The sequence below is a fragment of the Peromyscus californicus genome, unplaced genomic scaffold, assembly GCF_007827085.1.
Source record: "Peromyscus californicus insignis strain IS unplaced genomic scaffold, ASM782708v3 Scaffold_11__1_contigs__length_118956290, whole genome shotgun sequence".
In the NCBI taxonomy this organism is placed as follows: Eukaryota; Metazoa; Chordata; class Mammalia; order Rodentia; family Cricetidae; genus Peromyscus; species Peromyscus californicus.
In genome coordinates this window covers 45,421,074-45,436,987 of record NW_026294402.1, presented here as the reverse complement: position 1 = coordinate 45,436,987, position 15,914 = coordinate 45,421,074, and the positions used below count along the sequence as shown (strand labels likewise).

General features: G+C 39.1%; 1 protein-coding gene across 4 annotated transcripts in view; it reads left to right on the top strand.

Moving 5' to 3' along the window:
• Sik2 (salt inducible kinase 2) overlaps nt 1-15,914 on the top strand; it is a 108,412-nt gene that overhangs the window by 63,250 nt on the left and 29,248 nt on the right. For all 4 annotated transcript variants that reach the window (XM_052760249.1, XM_052760238.1, XM_052760255.1 and 1 more), the window contains exon 4: nt 7,811-7,972. In XM_052760249.1, the coding sequence (XP_052616209.1) occupies nt 7,811-7,972 (162 nt within the window). The remainder of the gene's footprint in view (nt 1-7,810; nt 7,973-15,914) is intronic.

Sequence of the window (15,914 nt, the reverse complement as noted above, 5' to 3'; positions counted from 1 at the left end):
TGGAGGCAGAGGAAGGCAGATGTCTATGAGTTCAAAGCCAGCCTCGTCTGCATAAGAAGCAAAGTAGATAACTAAAACCTCATTTTACTTCTTAGAACAGTTTGCTTCAGTAGCTCCATAGAGTTAGAACTGAGTGAAGAGTAACAGATGTGAACAGCCTAACGAAGGGAAATTGCTGAACACAATTAAATTGCCAGAGTATACCACAGGCAACAATTTCCTTAATTTTTGTCAAACACATAATTTGAAATGATTATGTGCTTATAAAAACAAACAGAATAAAATGGGGTCTATAATCTGTAGTTTCATATTCACAAATGTCTCAATGTTAAAGTTGAATGTAATTTGATTTTACAAATTATTTTATAAACCAATATATAAAATTAAGGTAACCTAGACTATTCTAACTCAACATAGGTCCTGTATCTAAGTTATCTTCTATTAGAAGTCACATGTTACATAGTACATCTAATATGTTAAATGGTTTTTCGGGTTTTACTTAATAGGCCTTCCATTTCTACACTTTATCAAAGATTGGTAAGAGCCAGTGAGAGCTAAGTTTATAGACTGGAGTCTTGATTTAATAGTAATGGGATTTTATTTTATATGATATCTTAATTCTAATTAAAGGAAATAACTGTTAGGAAAAAATATAAGATATGGTTATGGGAACTGAAAATAAGGAAAAGATGGCTCAGTTCTCTTACTGTTCTTGAAGAGGAAACCTGAGTTTGGTTCCCATACCTACATCAGGCAGCTAATAACTGACTGCCATTCCAGCTTCAGGGACCCAGTGCCGCCTTCTAGACTCCTTGGTCACCTGCATTCAAAAGGGCACAAATCCACACAAGACACATATGAGCATATACATAATTACAAGTTAATCCTTTTTAAAAGAGAAAATAACAGATCTCTAGATTTTCATGAAAAACACAAATTAGCCAGTTTTGATTGCCTTGTGGGGTTTATTGCCGCCATATTCCTAAAGTACTGTTTCTCTGCAAATTGAGTAGCTAGAAATAAGAAATCCTTGCAAATTTGTTGGTTAAGAACTTCTGACCAGAAGTTAATTATCTGAGTTAATTTTTAGCTGAAAATAACTTTTTTATAGAATATATTCTGATGATGGTTTCCCCTCTCCTTCTCCTCCCAGTTCCTCCCCACTCTTCCTCCCATCTGGATCCATATCCTTTCTCTCTCTCCTTAGAAAACAAACAGGCATCTAAGGAATAATATTAAAATCAGATAAAACAAAAACAAATTCGAATAGGACAAAACAAAGAAAAGAGCTGAAGAAGAAGCATAAGAAGCACATAGATACAGACACACATTAGCACACACAGAAATTCCATAAAACACAAAACTGGAAGCCATAACACATGAACAAAGGACCTATGGGGTTTAAAAAAGAAAAAAATGCCCCAACACAACATTATGAGACAAAGAATCTCCAGAGATGCTGTTGAGTTCATTTTGTGTTGGCTATCCACTGCTGGGCTTGGGGCCTCCCTTAAAAGTGGTTTGTGTTATAGAAAACTGATTGTTCATTTGTAAGTGGTCATCAATTGGAAATAGCTTTTGGGTTAGAGATAGGGATGTGTCTATCCCAGCACTCAGGGTACAGAGGCAGGCGGATCTCTGAATTCGAGGCCAGCTTGGTCTACAGAGCAAGTTCCAGGACAGTCAGGGCTACATAGAGAAACCCTGTCTGGAGAAAAAAAAAAGGAGGAGGGGGAGGCAGGAAGATGTAAAGGCCCAGACTAGAGTATAGTAGTGTCTTGTAATGTGAAAAGGAGTAAGAGCAAGTTAGGAAAGAAATGGAGGACAACCAAGAAATTACAGAACTAACAGGGGGAGAGAGAGGTGTTTAAGTTGCAGACCAGTCACATGTTAATGTACTTGAAAGGTCTTAAAAGTTGAGAACTGAGAAAGGGTAATGGATTTAACCTAGGGGAGTTGCCCTTGACTTTAAAGCACTGTCAGTGAGGTGTGAAGCTTAGAAACCACATCACAAGAGGCAGATGGGTAGAAAAGGAAGTTAGAAAAGGAAAATAGCCTGAGTCAACCCTGGTAGTGTTACAGCAACAACAATATTAAGTCACCAGTGGAGTAATACCTTTTTTGAGGACATCTGTGTGTCAGAATCTACACCATGGTTTTCTCCATTTAAATTGAAAGTTGTTGGTTTTTTTTTTTTTTTTTTTTTTTTTTTTTGGTTTTTTCGAGACAGGGTTTCTCTGTGTAGCTTTGCGCCTTTCCTGGAACTCACTTGGTAGTCCAGGCTGGCCTCGAACTCACAGAGATCCGCCTGGCTCTGCCTCCCAAGTGCTGGGATTAAAGGCGTGCGCCACCATTGCCCGGCTGAAAGTTGTTGGTTTTTAATCTTTATATAACCCTGTAAGAATTCTCTTCTGATCCCCATTTTTGGATTAGCAAATGGAGGGTTATAGAGCTTGATTTTTGCCAAGATTTCATGGTCAACACCTGTGACAGATTTTGGCTCCTGAACGCCCCTCCCACCTCATTTTTGAGAAAGTGTTGGGGTGAGATTGAGACAGGGTCTCATGTAGCCAAGCCTGGCCTTGAACTTACTTCCTGATCCTATCTTCAAGAGCTGGGGACAGAGGTAAATGCCAGCTCACCCTGTCCGAGCCCTCAGTTTTTACACAATTTGTTAAATATGAGAAATGTCTACAACAAACTAAAGAAAAAGGGAGATTTCTTTGAAGTTTAAAGGGAAAGTAAGTGTTCTTATGTAAAAAATGGGGAAAAGACAATTACAGGCATTTCCTTATCGTAAAATGAAACACCAAAAGAAACCAAAAATCCAAAAAGTTACCTGTAAACTGAGGAGGGGAACCAGGATGGAAGACTCCTGATTATGTCGAGTCATCTAGTTTTAATGTTGACCTCACTAAGTACCAGATGTTTTATATATTCAAAGTAAAATTGGAGAGAAGCCATTTTCTAATGCTTGAAAACATACACAGCTGTCTTTCTCTCATGTTGGAAATGTTCTATACAAGCTTTTCCAGTAACTGTGTTGTGTTTTAGGGAGTGCAGGGGATGGAAACCTGCTCTAGACAAGTGCTCTGTCACTGAACCGAATCCCCAAACCTTTCTTTCAAGTACTTTTAAAGCATACTAGTTAGACTCCGTACTGTAGGCCAGTGTTATCCCAAGCCAAAAAGAACTTCACAGAAATATTAGCTTGTAAACTTCAGTAATTTTATTGTTAGTAGTAATATTAGTATAGCTATTTTGAGATTATTTGATATTAACTCTAGGATAGAACAAGTACTTTATGTGAATATTAAGAACCAAGGTCTTTTAGGAAAATGACATTTTTAAAAACACAAACAAAAGCCAGGGTGGTGGCCCATACCTTTAATCCTAGCACACAGAAAGCAGAAACAGGTGGATCTCTGAGTTCAACACAAGCCTGATCTACAGAGCAAGTTCCAGGACAGCCTGGGCTATGCAGAGAAACCCTCTCTTGGAAAAAATAAAATGAATGAATGAATGAATGAATGGTCAAACCAATGTAATTCCTAGAATATTGGTTTTGAAATGGCAGTAAACAGAATAATACATGTTTATTTTTTTTTTCTTTTTAAATCCTTACCTCTAGCTGTGTCTCTGTAAAGACATGGAAGTGACTCCTGACCCATCACTAGAAAGCACACCATTATGATTTCCCAGAAAAAACACCACACCTCTCAAAAAATGACTGACTGAGGTTCAGGAAAGGAAAGGTTCGAGATAAATGTGAATCACTTTTATTATGCCAGAAAACAGCAAGCAGAGTGAAGAGGGGAGGGAAATGTAGCTCAGGGTAGGTCACTTGCCTGGCACACATGCTGCTCAGGACTTCAGGTTGATCCCTGTCCCTGGGGGAGAGGATGGACAATGTGATGGGATTTTCACTGCCCAGAGACAAGAAAACCTGAACAACATAGAATTAAATAAATAGCTACATACAGTTAAGTTGAATATAAAAACCCAGGCATTGTTGTGGAATATTAGTTTAAGATGTGTTACATTTCGTTTATGCTGTGGAACATTTGCTTAATGATGCAAAGATGTGTTGCATTCTTTTATGTTGCACTTGTTTAACTCCGTGAAGCTGTGTTACTGTGCCTGTCTAGAACACCTGATTGGTCTAATAAAGAGCTGAACAGCCAATAGCCAGGCGGGAGAAAGAATAGGCGGGGCTGTCAGGGAGAGAGAATAATTAGAAGGAGAAAAAGAGGGATAGGAAAGCAAGAGAGATCAAGAAGCAAGAAAAGAAGGGGCCAGCCACACAGCCAGACATGGAATAAGAAGGAAAGAAAAGAGATACAGAAATAGAGAAAGGTAAAAGCCCAGAAGCAAAAGGTAGATAGGATAGTTTAAGAAAAGCTGGCTAGAAACAAGCCAAGCTCAGGCTGGGCATTTGTAAGTAAGAATAAACCTCATCCATGTACTTATTTGGGAGCTGGGTGGTACCCCCCCCCCCCAAAAAAAAGAGTAAAGAACCAAAGAGTAAAAAACAACAACTGCAAGGTATCATTGTGATTCTTAGAAGAGTGGAGAGAAAGGCATGCTAAATAAGATGACCAGGCATGTAGATTCTACTCTCAAGTTGGTACTTAATTGAAAAAGAATCTATCATCTATCATTCCTAACCCATTCAGAGAGTGTTAGAAGAACTAAGTAATCCTAATTGACAAGAGAAAATTCTCTCTTGAGAAACATTTCCCAACAAAATTTCATTTAATAATTGTGGCAGGAATAAATAATTATAAAAACCAAATTCTGATTCTGTATGAAATCATTGATTCATGTGATGATAACCAGTTAAGATAAAACTTTGAATTGTTGTGGGTCTCAGACTTTGACTCCTGTGCCTTCATCTTCAGTATCACCTGGATACTTGTAAAAACAGTGCAGGTGCTCAGCCTCTTGCCCAAGCTCCCAACAGCCTTTGAGGACAGTTTCCAGTAGTCTTTGATTATCAAGCCCTGTGAGAGTTCAGTGTGTGCTAGCATTTTAGAACCATGATCATAAGCGAGACAGTGCTAAGAATCCTTAATGGAAAGATCAGGAGCTCACCCCTGGAGCTCACTAGTCGATCAAAGCACTCCTAAGCAGAACCAGATATTATAGTGCTCCTTATAAATAAACCTATGGCATTTTCTTGTCACTTTAAAAAGATTAAGCCTACATTTGTTCAGTCCTTTAATTTTGAATTACAACATATAGGGAATATGGGAAGTTGAAGAATAAGTGAAACACTCCTCCTTAAAGATAGTTTGATCATCTTTACCAGAAGATCTATATATTCTTGAGGGATCCTTTCTTTTCATTCAGAATTGTAGATGATTGTTGTCTAGGCAGAGGGAAGCATTATGAGCCTACTATTTCAGATTCTGATACTAGCAGATGTAGAATAGATAAAATATCCATTATATTTAAGGCCTGCAGTGTGTAGAATAATAATGTGTAGAAGAGTTAGAGATTATGGTTTCTATACATCTTTTACAGTATTGTTGATGGAAAAATTCATAGTATCACCATAATAAGATTTTGATAGGTTCATTGAATGTTTATAGTGTCTTGTGTAGTGCCAAGTGTTGTGGAGATTATAGTAGAAAAAAGCTTGATTTCTATTCTCAAAATGCTTAGATGTATGTGTATTTTCAAAGCACACTGTGTTACATTAAAGTTGTATGTGTATACATTGGGATTTTTTTGTATCTGAGAGTAATTACAGTGTTTCAGAGTATGATATATGGTAAGGGGTTCTGTGGTGGTTTGAATGAGAATGACTCCAATAGGCTCATATATGTGAGTGTTGGGTTCCACGTTGGTGGACACTTTAGGAAGGATTAGGAGGTGTAGCCTTGTTGGAGGAGGTGTGTCACTGGGGTTGGGGATTGAGATTTCAAAAGGCCAAGCCAGGCCCAGATTCCCTCTTTCTGCCATGAGCTTCTGGTTCAGATAGGTGAGCTCTCGGCTACTGTTCCAGTGCCATACCTGCTGTAGTGCTTCCTGACATGGTGATCATGGACTAACCCTCTGAAACTGTAAGCAAGAGCCCGAGTAAATGCTTTCTTTTATAAATTTCCTTGATTATGGTGTCTTCACAGCAAAATAGAACAGTAACTAAGATTCAGAGAAGAGAAATTCTTTTTCCTTGAAATGATATAAGACTACCAAGGGCCAAGTGACATTTGAGCAAGATTCTAAAAGAATAGTTAAGATTTCAGTAAGAGTCTATAGGAGATGATAAAATAATACAGTCCCAGTTTCTGGTCCTAATCAACTAATTCACTTAAAAGTTATATAAATTCAGCTAAATCACTGAATTCTTTTTATCTTCAGCTTTCTTACCCATAATGTAGGAATTAGAAAAAGATAATCATAAAGGTTTGTAGGATGTGAAATACTGTGGCATCATTATACTTCATAAACTGTGAAGTCTTTTATAAATTTTAAAAAGAAACAGTCATAGTATTTAGAAGGTAATGGGCCAAAGGCATGAGTTTTAAAACAACAAAAACCTATAAACCATGTAGATGAGGGCAGAGAGAAATGTGTGAAGATGGCTGAATATCATTACTGTGCTGGCTAGATTTATGTCAGCATGACACAAGCTGTAGTCATCTGGGGGAAGGGAACCTCAGTTGAGAAATTGCCACCATAAGATCTGGCTGTAGACAAGATTGTAGGGCATTTTCTTAATTAGTGATGTGGGTGGGCCCAACCCATCGTTGACGGTTCCTCCCCTGGTTTGGTGATCCTGGGTGCTATAAGAAAGAGGCCTGAGCAAGCCAGTAAGCAGCACTCTCCCATGGCCTCTGCATCAGCTCCTGTCTCCAGGTTCCTGCCCTATTTGAGTTCCTGCCCTGGTTTCCCTCAGTGAATTATGATTCAGGATATGTAAGCCAAATAAACCCTTTTTCCCCAAGTTGCTTTTGATCATAGTGTTTCATCACAGAAATAATAATCCTAACTAAGACAATATATTATATTATTATATACATTATATATATATATATTATATAATATGGCTCTTTACTTAAGAAAACTTCCTTAAATAAATTTTTTTCGAGATTTGTGTTGATCCTCTCCTTCTAAAAAGTTTACAGAAGGCTTTCAGCTCTTCAAGTTGTAGCATTTAGTTTTGTTGAAGTCATGTATATAGTTGGTGTACAATTAATTTTCAGCCAAACTGCTCTAATAAAGATTGTAACACTGTACAGAGATGCTAATATATCCTGAAAAGTATATTGTCTTACAGCTGTGGCTTATAGTCATTTGACATGGTTGTAATTTAGAAAACAAATTTGTCTGCTTTTGAGTAGATCAGGATTGTTTCTTTCAATAGACTAGAGTTTGAATCATTGAAGCTATTTCTAGGTCTCACATGAAAGTAATGTTTATGATGTCCCTTCTAAGAAAATTCATTCATGTTCTTTGCCTTGCAAGAGTTTTATGTATTTAAATATGATGTGAAGAAACATTATGTTTTCAGCAAATTAGCAGAGTACACAGGCAAAAAGAAAAAATAAACTTAGTTTGAGATGTCATGTGGATATTGTGTCACCCTTGCTATTATCTGATATGGGGGTCTTGGAATTTATATAGAACCTGTTACATATAGTTGAGGTTACTTCTCCAAAGGCAAGAAACTTGGAAAGCATTATTTGTGTTATTAGAACATTAATTTTTTATTATAAAAAAAACTTCGTCAAAATTTTCTTAAATGCTAATATTGAGGTTATTTATTTTGGTGAATAATTCTAAATGGTCTCTTCTTTTACAGATTATCTTGCTAATCATGGCCGGTTAAATGAATCTGAAGCCAGGAGAAAATTCTGGCAAATTCTGTCTGCTGTTGATTATTGCCATGACCGGAAGATTGTGCACCGTGACCTGAAGGCTGAAAATCTCCTGCTGGATAACAACATGAATATCAAAATAGCAGGTAACTGGGATGCATCTGCCTGGGAAATGATCAGATGAGCCATTGCCTTGAGTGTGTGAAAAAGCCCTGCAGTCAGGGTCAGGCGCTAGCAAGACATATTTACCTCTTAGTCCTGTGTGTGACTATAAGAAAGAAAGTATGTTCACTATTAATGTATACAGTGGCAGGACTGGACTAAGGGCTTTGAGTTGCATCCAGGTTTCTTAGGAGGTTCTGTAGAATAGGTTGTTGGTCAAAATGTGAGGCTGATTGGAAGGCTGAAGAGGGCCAGAAGTGCTGGTCGCTGGTGCTCTAACTGGTCCTCTCCTAATGCTGGGGGCTGTAGTGGGGATGCAGACAGAAAAGACACAGGAAGGGATGGAAGCAGAACGAGAACAAGTCAGACGCATCATGCACAGGTGTCTGTGTGATGTGTAAGTTCTGTTGCTTTTTTCCTTTTCTTTCTTTTTTTGTTTGTTTGTTTATTTGTTGGTTTGGTGGGTCTCATATAGCCTAGGCTGGCCTTAAGCACATTATGTAGCCCAGTCCACCTTATGATCCTCCTGCCTTTGCTTCCCAAGTTCTGAGATTACAAGCATGTACCACCATGTCCAGCTCAACTATAAAAAATTTTTATTTATTTTTGTTGGTGGTGGTGGTGGTGGAGGTGGTGGTGGTGGTGGTGGTGGTGGTGGTGGTTTTTCAAGACAGGGTTTCTCTGTGTAGCTTTGGAGCCTGTCCTGGAACTCACTCTGTAGCCCAGGCTGGCCTCGAACTCACAGAGATCCGCCTGCCTCTGCTTCCCGAGTGCTGGGATTAAAGGCGTACACCACCACCGCCCAGCTCAAATTTTAAATTTTATAATGGGAGTTTCTTTTTTTCATCTTCGCCTCTTGAGATAATGTCATACTATGTATGTACTTGACTGGTCTGGAACTCACTGTGTAGAGCAGTCTGTCCTTGAACTCATAGCCTCTGTCTCCCAAATTCTGGGATTAAAGTTTGACAATATGAATTTCTTAACTCACATAGTCAAAACTTACTCATTTGTGGTAAAATATATGCCAGGCATTATGCTGTTAAATATGTGATATGTATAAATTATTTCACAGCATATATGTATATCAGAACTTTACATTGTATGCTTTTTATTTGTTAATTATACCTTCAGTTGTAAACATACAGAAAAATGGTATATATAGAGCTCAGTGAGAGAGCATGTACATGGCATATGCAAGGCCCGGGGTTCAGTTCCCCTGCACCACGTAAAAAAGTGACAAGGGTATAACTATATATCAGCTTCAGCAGAAACATAAGTGATGAAACATCAATCAACCTGAGGAGCCAGGGAAGCACCCCAGATCAGGAAATGTTTGAACTTATGCTTGAGAGATGAGTTAACTGCTTGCCAAAAATTGCAGAAGCAGATACCATAGTCGGGCAGATGGCGACTGGGATGGTGAAGATCTTACTTAGCTTAGTATGGGCAAAGGCAGCAGCAGAGGAGGAGGAGCAGCTTAGGGAACAGAGTAGGAACGGTCTTGAGTGCTGCATCAGAGATTTGAGAGTCTGTTTCATAGTTAACGGGAATCCAAGCTAGTCAAGTTGATAGTATGGATCTGAGTGAAGTGGGGAAAATTAAATTTGCATGTCAGCAAACTCTAGCTATAGTGTGGAGCATGAGAGCTGAACCCAGGGAGATTTAGTGTATGGAACAGCCCTGGGACCTGCACTGGTGAGGTGTCTCTTTTTGTTATAAAAATTCAATGCATAGCAACAGTGCTTCCATAAGGGGTTGTTGACTTATGTCTTAGTTTTTTTATGTTTACTACTTTCATTTCTGGTATTTCCCTCACTTTAATCATCTTTTTGTTTTTGTTTTTTGTTTGTTTGTTTGTTTGCCTTTCCGTTTGGTCTCATTCATTTTAGTTATTCTTTGCCAACCTTCTCTAATTTACTTCTGGATTACTTTTTTCATTTTCTTCTTGAAAGTATCAGCTGCCTTAAAATTACCTTTTACAGAAAAGCCCTCTCCCCACTCCCTTTTTAACCTCCTAGAGCTATAGTTAGAAGCTCTAGTTTCACCTGTGTATCCCTTTATTAACGCAAGGACTCCTGGTAGGCAGAAGAAAGCATTGAGACTTTACGTTTGCACCCTGAGATTTACAAGGTGTTCATCACCAGAAGCACAAAAGTAAATGTCCCAAGTAAAATACCAAAAAACCTTGTAAATGCAAAATACAGACCATTACTCAAGATTATAACCAAGTGTTGTCTGTCTGTTTTTACTATAATTCTGCCACAAATATAGGTAGGTCAGTGCAGTGTGCCTAATGTTATAATAGCATATAAGTTTGCATTTTGTTGGGGTTTGCTGTTTTTATTTTTGCTTTTGAATATGGAAGATTCAAGGCTTTCTTAACTGTATAGAAGACAGGTAAAATGTCAGGTACCTTGAATTGTTCCCTTTGGTTCAGATAGTGACAATTAGCATTGACTTAAGCCCTTGCTATTTTCAAGGACTCTGCTGAGTTCTTAGTCATTCATTTCACAGCACACTTGGAAGCTGCAGAACTATCACGAGGGTGTTTGTTTGTTTTGTTTTGTAATGGGAAAACCAAATGCAAGAGGTCAGATAACTTGCTAAGGCAACACAGGTAGTCAGCAGCAGCTCTACAATTCCAAGTGAGATCTCTCTGGCCACTCCTTTGTTCTTTCCAAGCATTATGTGTCAGTCCTCAAGTGGAATCACTATGGTAATTTTGTGTTCCACTAGTCTGCAAACTCCAGAGTACTTCAGGCAGCTACATACAGGCTCTAGCTCGGGAGCTATGCCAAGTGCCAGTGAAAACTGATAGGAAAGAAAGAGCCTGAACTGGTCAGGTGGTCAGTCGGGACAGATCATGAAGGACTCCATGTGTTACAAAGTTTAGATGTGTTTTTAAAAGAACTTGAGTATTTGTAGGAGTTGTAACTGTTTGAGAATTTCATAATACAGATGATGCATCAAATCCACCACTCATGTTTCCCTCCCAATGTCATGTGCTTTTTTTTTCCTCACTGAGCACTAGTGCTGCCTGTGTGTGTACGGGTTCCTCTACTGGGACATAGTATATCCCTGAAGAAACCTGACTCTACCTCCCCCACCAGCCATCACTTGTGAGTAGCTCCTCCTACTAGGATTGGAACTTGATGAGTCCCTCCCCTGTGCATGCTGGGATTTTGGCTGGCTTGATCTTGTCCAGGTCTTGTGCAAGAAGTCATAGTCTCTGTGAGTTCGTGTGTGTGACAGCACTATCATGCCCCAGAAGTACTGTTTGGCTGCAGTGGTCCACTACCTCTGGCTCTTAGAATCCCTCCTCCCTTCCAGGATGATCCTTGAGCCTTGAAGGGAGGGGGCATGGGTAGCTGTCCCCCTTAGGGCTGGACACATTGACCAGGTGTGGTCAGTCGGGACAGACCATTGTGAAAAGAACCTTCTCTTGTGAGGACCGAGATGTACTACTCTCTCACTGGTAGGAGCTAGGTGGACAGAAATTATAGACCAGATTAGAAGCTTGTCCTTTACATGATCCCCCACCAAATATTTGCTCTTTTTAAATAGAACTTAACAGCTTTTGATGGCCCTGCTTACCTTTAAGGAAATAATCTTTTGATAGCTTGGAATTCTTGACTTTTAAAGAGATCTACTACACGTGTCCTGTGGGATTCTATGTAAAGAACTCAAAAGCAAAAAAAAAAAAGACAGAATTATTGTTCAATGTATTAACTTTTCACCTGCTTCTTTTGCTTATTAAGATCACTATAATTTGCTAAAAGTGAACTTTTTAAGTTGCCTATGTTGAAGTTGAAAAGGCAAATCAAAATCAGATTTTCATTTAAAATGTACCTATATTTAAAAGACAGAAATAGAAGTATAAATCTTGGTTAGTTTTCATAAAAACAGAAGTATGGCTCTGAGATTAATTTTTAGCTTATGCTTCCTGCAGTAATAACTCAATGGTGCAGAGCCTTGGGTTCACCCGCAGTTGTGTTCAGGTTGTCTCAATCACGAGGACTCCACCTTCATGAAATAGGAGCTTGGGAATTTGAGGGGAAAGGCTGAAACAAAGCAACAGGCTTTCAGGAGGTTCCATACTTGTAGCACTGTTTCTGGCTCGACATCTTGGCTATTTTAGCTTATAATGATTATTGATGTGTTAAGGTGAGTTATCTGTAGTATTATTCTCCAACTTTCACATCCCAAAAGTTTTATAATAAATACCTGGTGATTCAAATATATTAGTTACTTGGAGGAATTTTTCAGAAAATAACTACAACTCAGGGCTGTAGAGACGGCTCAGCAGTGAAGAGCTCATAAGAAATGCAAGTTCAGTTCCTACTGCCCACAAAGTGACTCACAACTCCAAGAGATCCAGCACCCTCCTCTGGACTCTGTAGGCACTCTGCACAACACATGCATGCACAAATGCACGTATGCACACTAGTTAAAAATAATAAAAATAGATCTTGTTTTAATTACCACAATTCAAGCAAGATTTCGTGTGGAGTGTTGAGCCTAGTACCAGGCAATGCAGATACAGACTCTGGTGATGCCATTTGCATCTGTCCCTTTGAGTAGGTTAATCAACTTCTGCAGGCCAGGGCTTCTGCTCTGTATTAGAAATTACTGTGTTTTTCAGGGACAGTGTGTAGAGATTAATGATTATTTAAGACAAGGAGGCAATACAGTATAGTAGGTAATAAGCAGGCCACTTACTAGCTTATTGACCTTGGAGACATTTTCTCACCGCCACCACCATCCCGTTCTCAGTTTCCTTATCTGTAAAGGGGGAATGGCACAGGTTCATATCTCATAGTGGTTGTTACTTGAATTAATATTTGCAGAGTACTTAAAACTGTGCCTGGTACGTGATCCTATTCAAGTGTTTGCAAAATAAATTGTTAGTTAAATTTCTGGGCACCAAGTAAGCACTCAGTAAAAGGAGGCTGCTGTTTGTGTTCAGTGCATAATTGATTCCATTGAAAATAAAGGTGTAAAACTTTGATAGCCAGATAACCTCCTTCAGCACATTAAATAGAGTCCACTGGCCTTCAAGGCTTGTCAGTGCAGATGGTAAAGGAAGAAGGAAAGTGCATCACTTGCATTTGAAAAGTATTTCTGTCTGAGAAAATGTTTCCTCTGAGCAAAACCTTAAATGTAATTAGTAATATGGAATTAGCTGTGTGTCACAAGTCACTTCTCTTTAGCTCAAAAAGAACATTTCTTTTCAGACTTGATTGGTAGCTCGGCACCTCTGCCATTGCTTCTACAACTTTCACTTACTAGAAGACCTTGAGATAAGGTTTCTGTGTATACAGTTTCAGTCCTGTGCCCTAGAAATTAGAAAGGATGGAGGTGAAAAGGGATTTATTGAAAAAATATTCATTGACCTTCATTCATTCATTATCTCTCCTCTTGCTGCCAGTACCATATAATGGGGAAGTGGCCTTGCATATGCAGCATGATGACATCCACCCATCCATCTTGCTTTGCAAGCTCGGTTCATCAAGCCTGGACTGCGGAGGAGTGCTCTAGGCCTCCATCTGTTGCTATCCCTCCCATCCTTTCTCCACTTTGTTTCTTAGCACTTGGACTCCCTGACTGGGCACAATTCGATGGTTCTAGATGGTTCATACTGGTCTGTGGATAACATTTCATCTAGCCTTGGTGATTATTCCTGTGCCCTCCTGTTAGACAGAGTGACTATGTTTGGAGGTGGATGAGGCAACTAGCTTTTTCTTGCTGTTGGGCAACAAAATATGCATTGTCGGTGAATGGGTTTTCAGTTGGTGCCATGAGTCAGCCTGTCCCTCTACCTTTCCTTGCCAGTGTTCATTTCCTTGGGGTTGTCTTCTTCAGTCTACTATGGTCATTACAAATGTGTACCCTTTCATCAGGCTAGACAGCCTTTTCATCAGGCTAGACAGCCTAATTCTATCAGTCATTTAAGAAAAGCTAACCCTCAAGCCATCTGCTTCTCAGCAAGGTAGTTATTTTTATTTTTTAAAATCACATTGATTGGGAGGGGGTGTGCTATGTATGGGAAGGGAAGGGTAAATGTGCCAGTGTGGAGTCAAAGGACAACCTGCAAGAGTCAGTTCTCAACTTCCACCTGGAAATTGAACTTAGGTCATAAAGAGGCATCAAGCATCCTTTTCCCACAGAGCCATCTCATCAACCCAAGAATTTTTGTAAAGTAGACATTATAATACACAGAGATTAAAAACTGCCTGAGTTGTGGTTCATAGAAATTATTTACTTTTTCTTAGCTTAAAGTAAAGATAGGTTTTTTTCATTATTTATTTATTTGCTTTTCCCTTCTTTAAAAAAATTAATAATTTCTCTTTAATTACAAAAAAAACAAACCCTGAATGTGTTTAGTAATTACTCTTTTGCAACAGTAAATCCTGACAACAGTTAATCATCCTTAGTTTCTTAGGCACAGCTTGTGCTGTTTGTTGTCTAGTCCTTGATGCGCAGATGCATGGGTCACTTCAGAGCTGGCTAGAGGGACAGAAGCTCAGGCCCTGCTGACTCAGAGTCTGCTCTGTAGCAGTTCCCAGCTACATATTGCTGTACCGAACAAGAGAAATCTCCCCTGTACTTGGTGTACCCATTGGGCAGTAATCAACAACAGCTCATTTACTCTTTATACGACTCTTTTGTGCCCAAAACACTGGCCCTTTGCTAATGATGCTTGGGCACTGGTAATTCATGTTATTTATGATGACAGTAATAGTGGGTTTTGTTATCAGGAAGATAAAGGTCAGTTATCTTTCAAACACAGGGCAGAAAACACTAATAGTCTAATGTGTGATGCCTACATTAGAGATAGTTCTATGACTCTGCTTTTGAGTCCTTCTTGATTCCCATGAGTATCAGTAACTGATCTTTGGTTAAAGATTTGAGCCCAAATCCTATCTTTTATAAATATTGAAACCATATATAAACCAAGTGAGTGAGTGTGGCTGTACTGGTAAATCTTGAAGCTATTGTGAGAGTAAAACTTCAGAGTATGTATGCCTTAGTATCACAGGGAGGAAAGCATGCATCATCATAACATAACAAGGACAGAGAGAGTTGTCTGCATAGCCCATCATGCACTCATTTTGTTTTGTTTTGTTGTGTATTTTTAGAGACAGGGTTTCTCCTCGTAGTCCTGGCTGTCCTGGAACCCACTCTGTAGACCAGGCTGGCCTCGAACTCACAGAGATCCTCCTGTCTCTGCCTCCCAAGTGCTGCTGCCACTACCCGGCTTCATCCGCACTCTTAGAATGAATATAGCTTCCTGAAAGGAACACAGGTGTGCATTAGCTACAACTCCATAAACATCCTAACTGTTCTCCTTCTCATGGTAAGGAGCTGTGATTAAAGACCTGATAAGGCAGCTTCATCTGACACAGAAATGAGTTTAAAATCCTTCTTCTCTGTTTAATGGTAGGGATTAATCCGGCTTTGGGGCAGCCTTTCCTCTGATTTAAAGTTATATTAAACTCTGCCTAGTGGCATGCTTAGGGCTTTGACGGAACAGTTTAAACAAGCACACCTGACCTGTATTACTCACTTGTAGCTGAGAATACTTAAACGTACCAGTGTACGGATCTGGGGCCTAATCTAGGTTTCTAAATACTGTTATTTAACAAAAGAACCATAGCATCTTGGAGAAGTAGTGGTAGTAAGGGTAGGGCAGAGAAGATACAAGATGAGCTTGGGTAATCTTCTGGTGTCTGGAGATACAGAAATATTTAAAACTAAACTTTAAAAGACATGTTAAATGAAGCAGGTTGGAAAGACATAAGCATTAGCCAAAGCTGGAACAATTGGAATATCAGAGTAAATAACAGCAGTATTCTGCTGTTGCTCAAAGAGTCAAATATTTACAAGTGAATGATACAGTAGTTATCATCTCTTCATCACAGA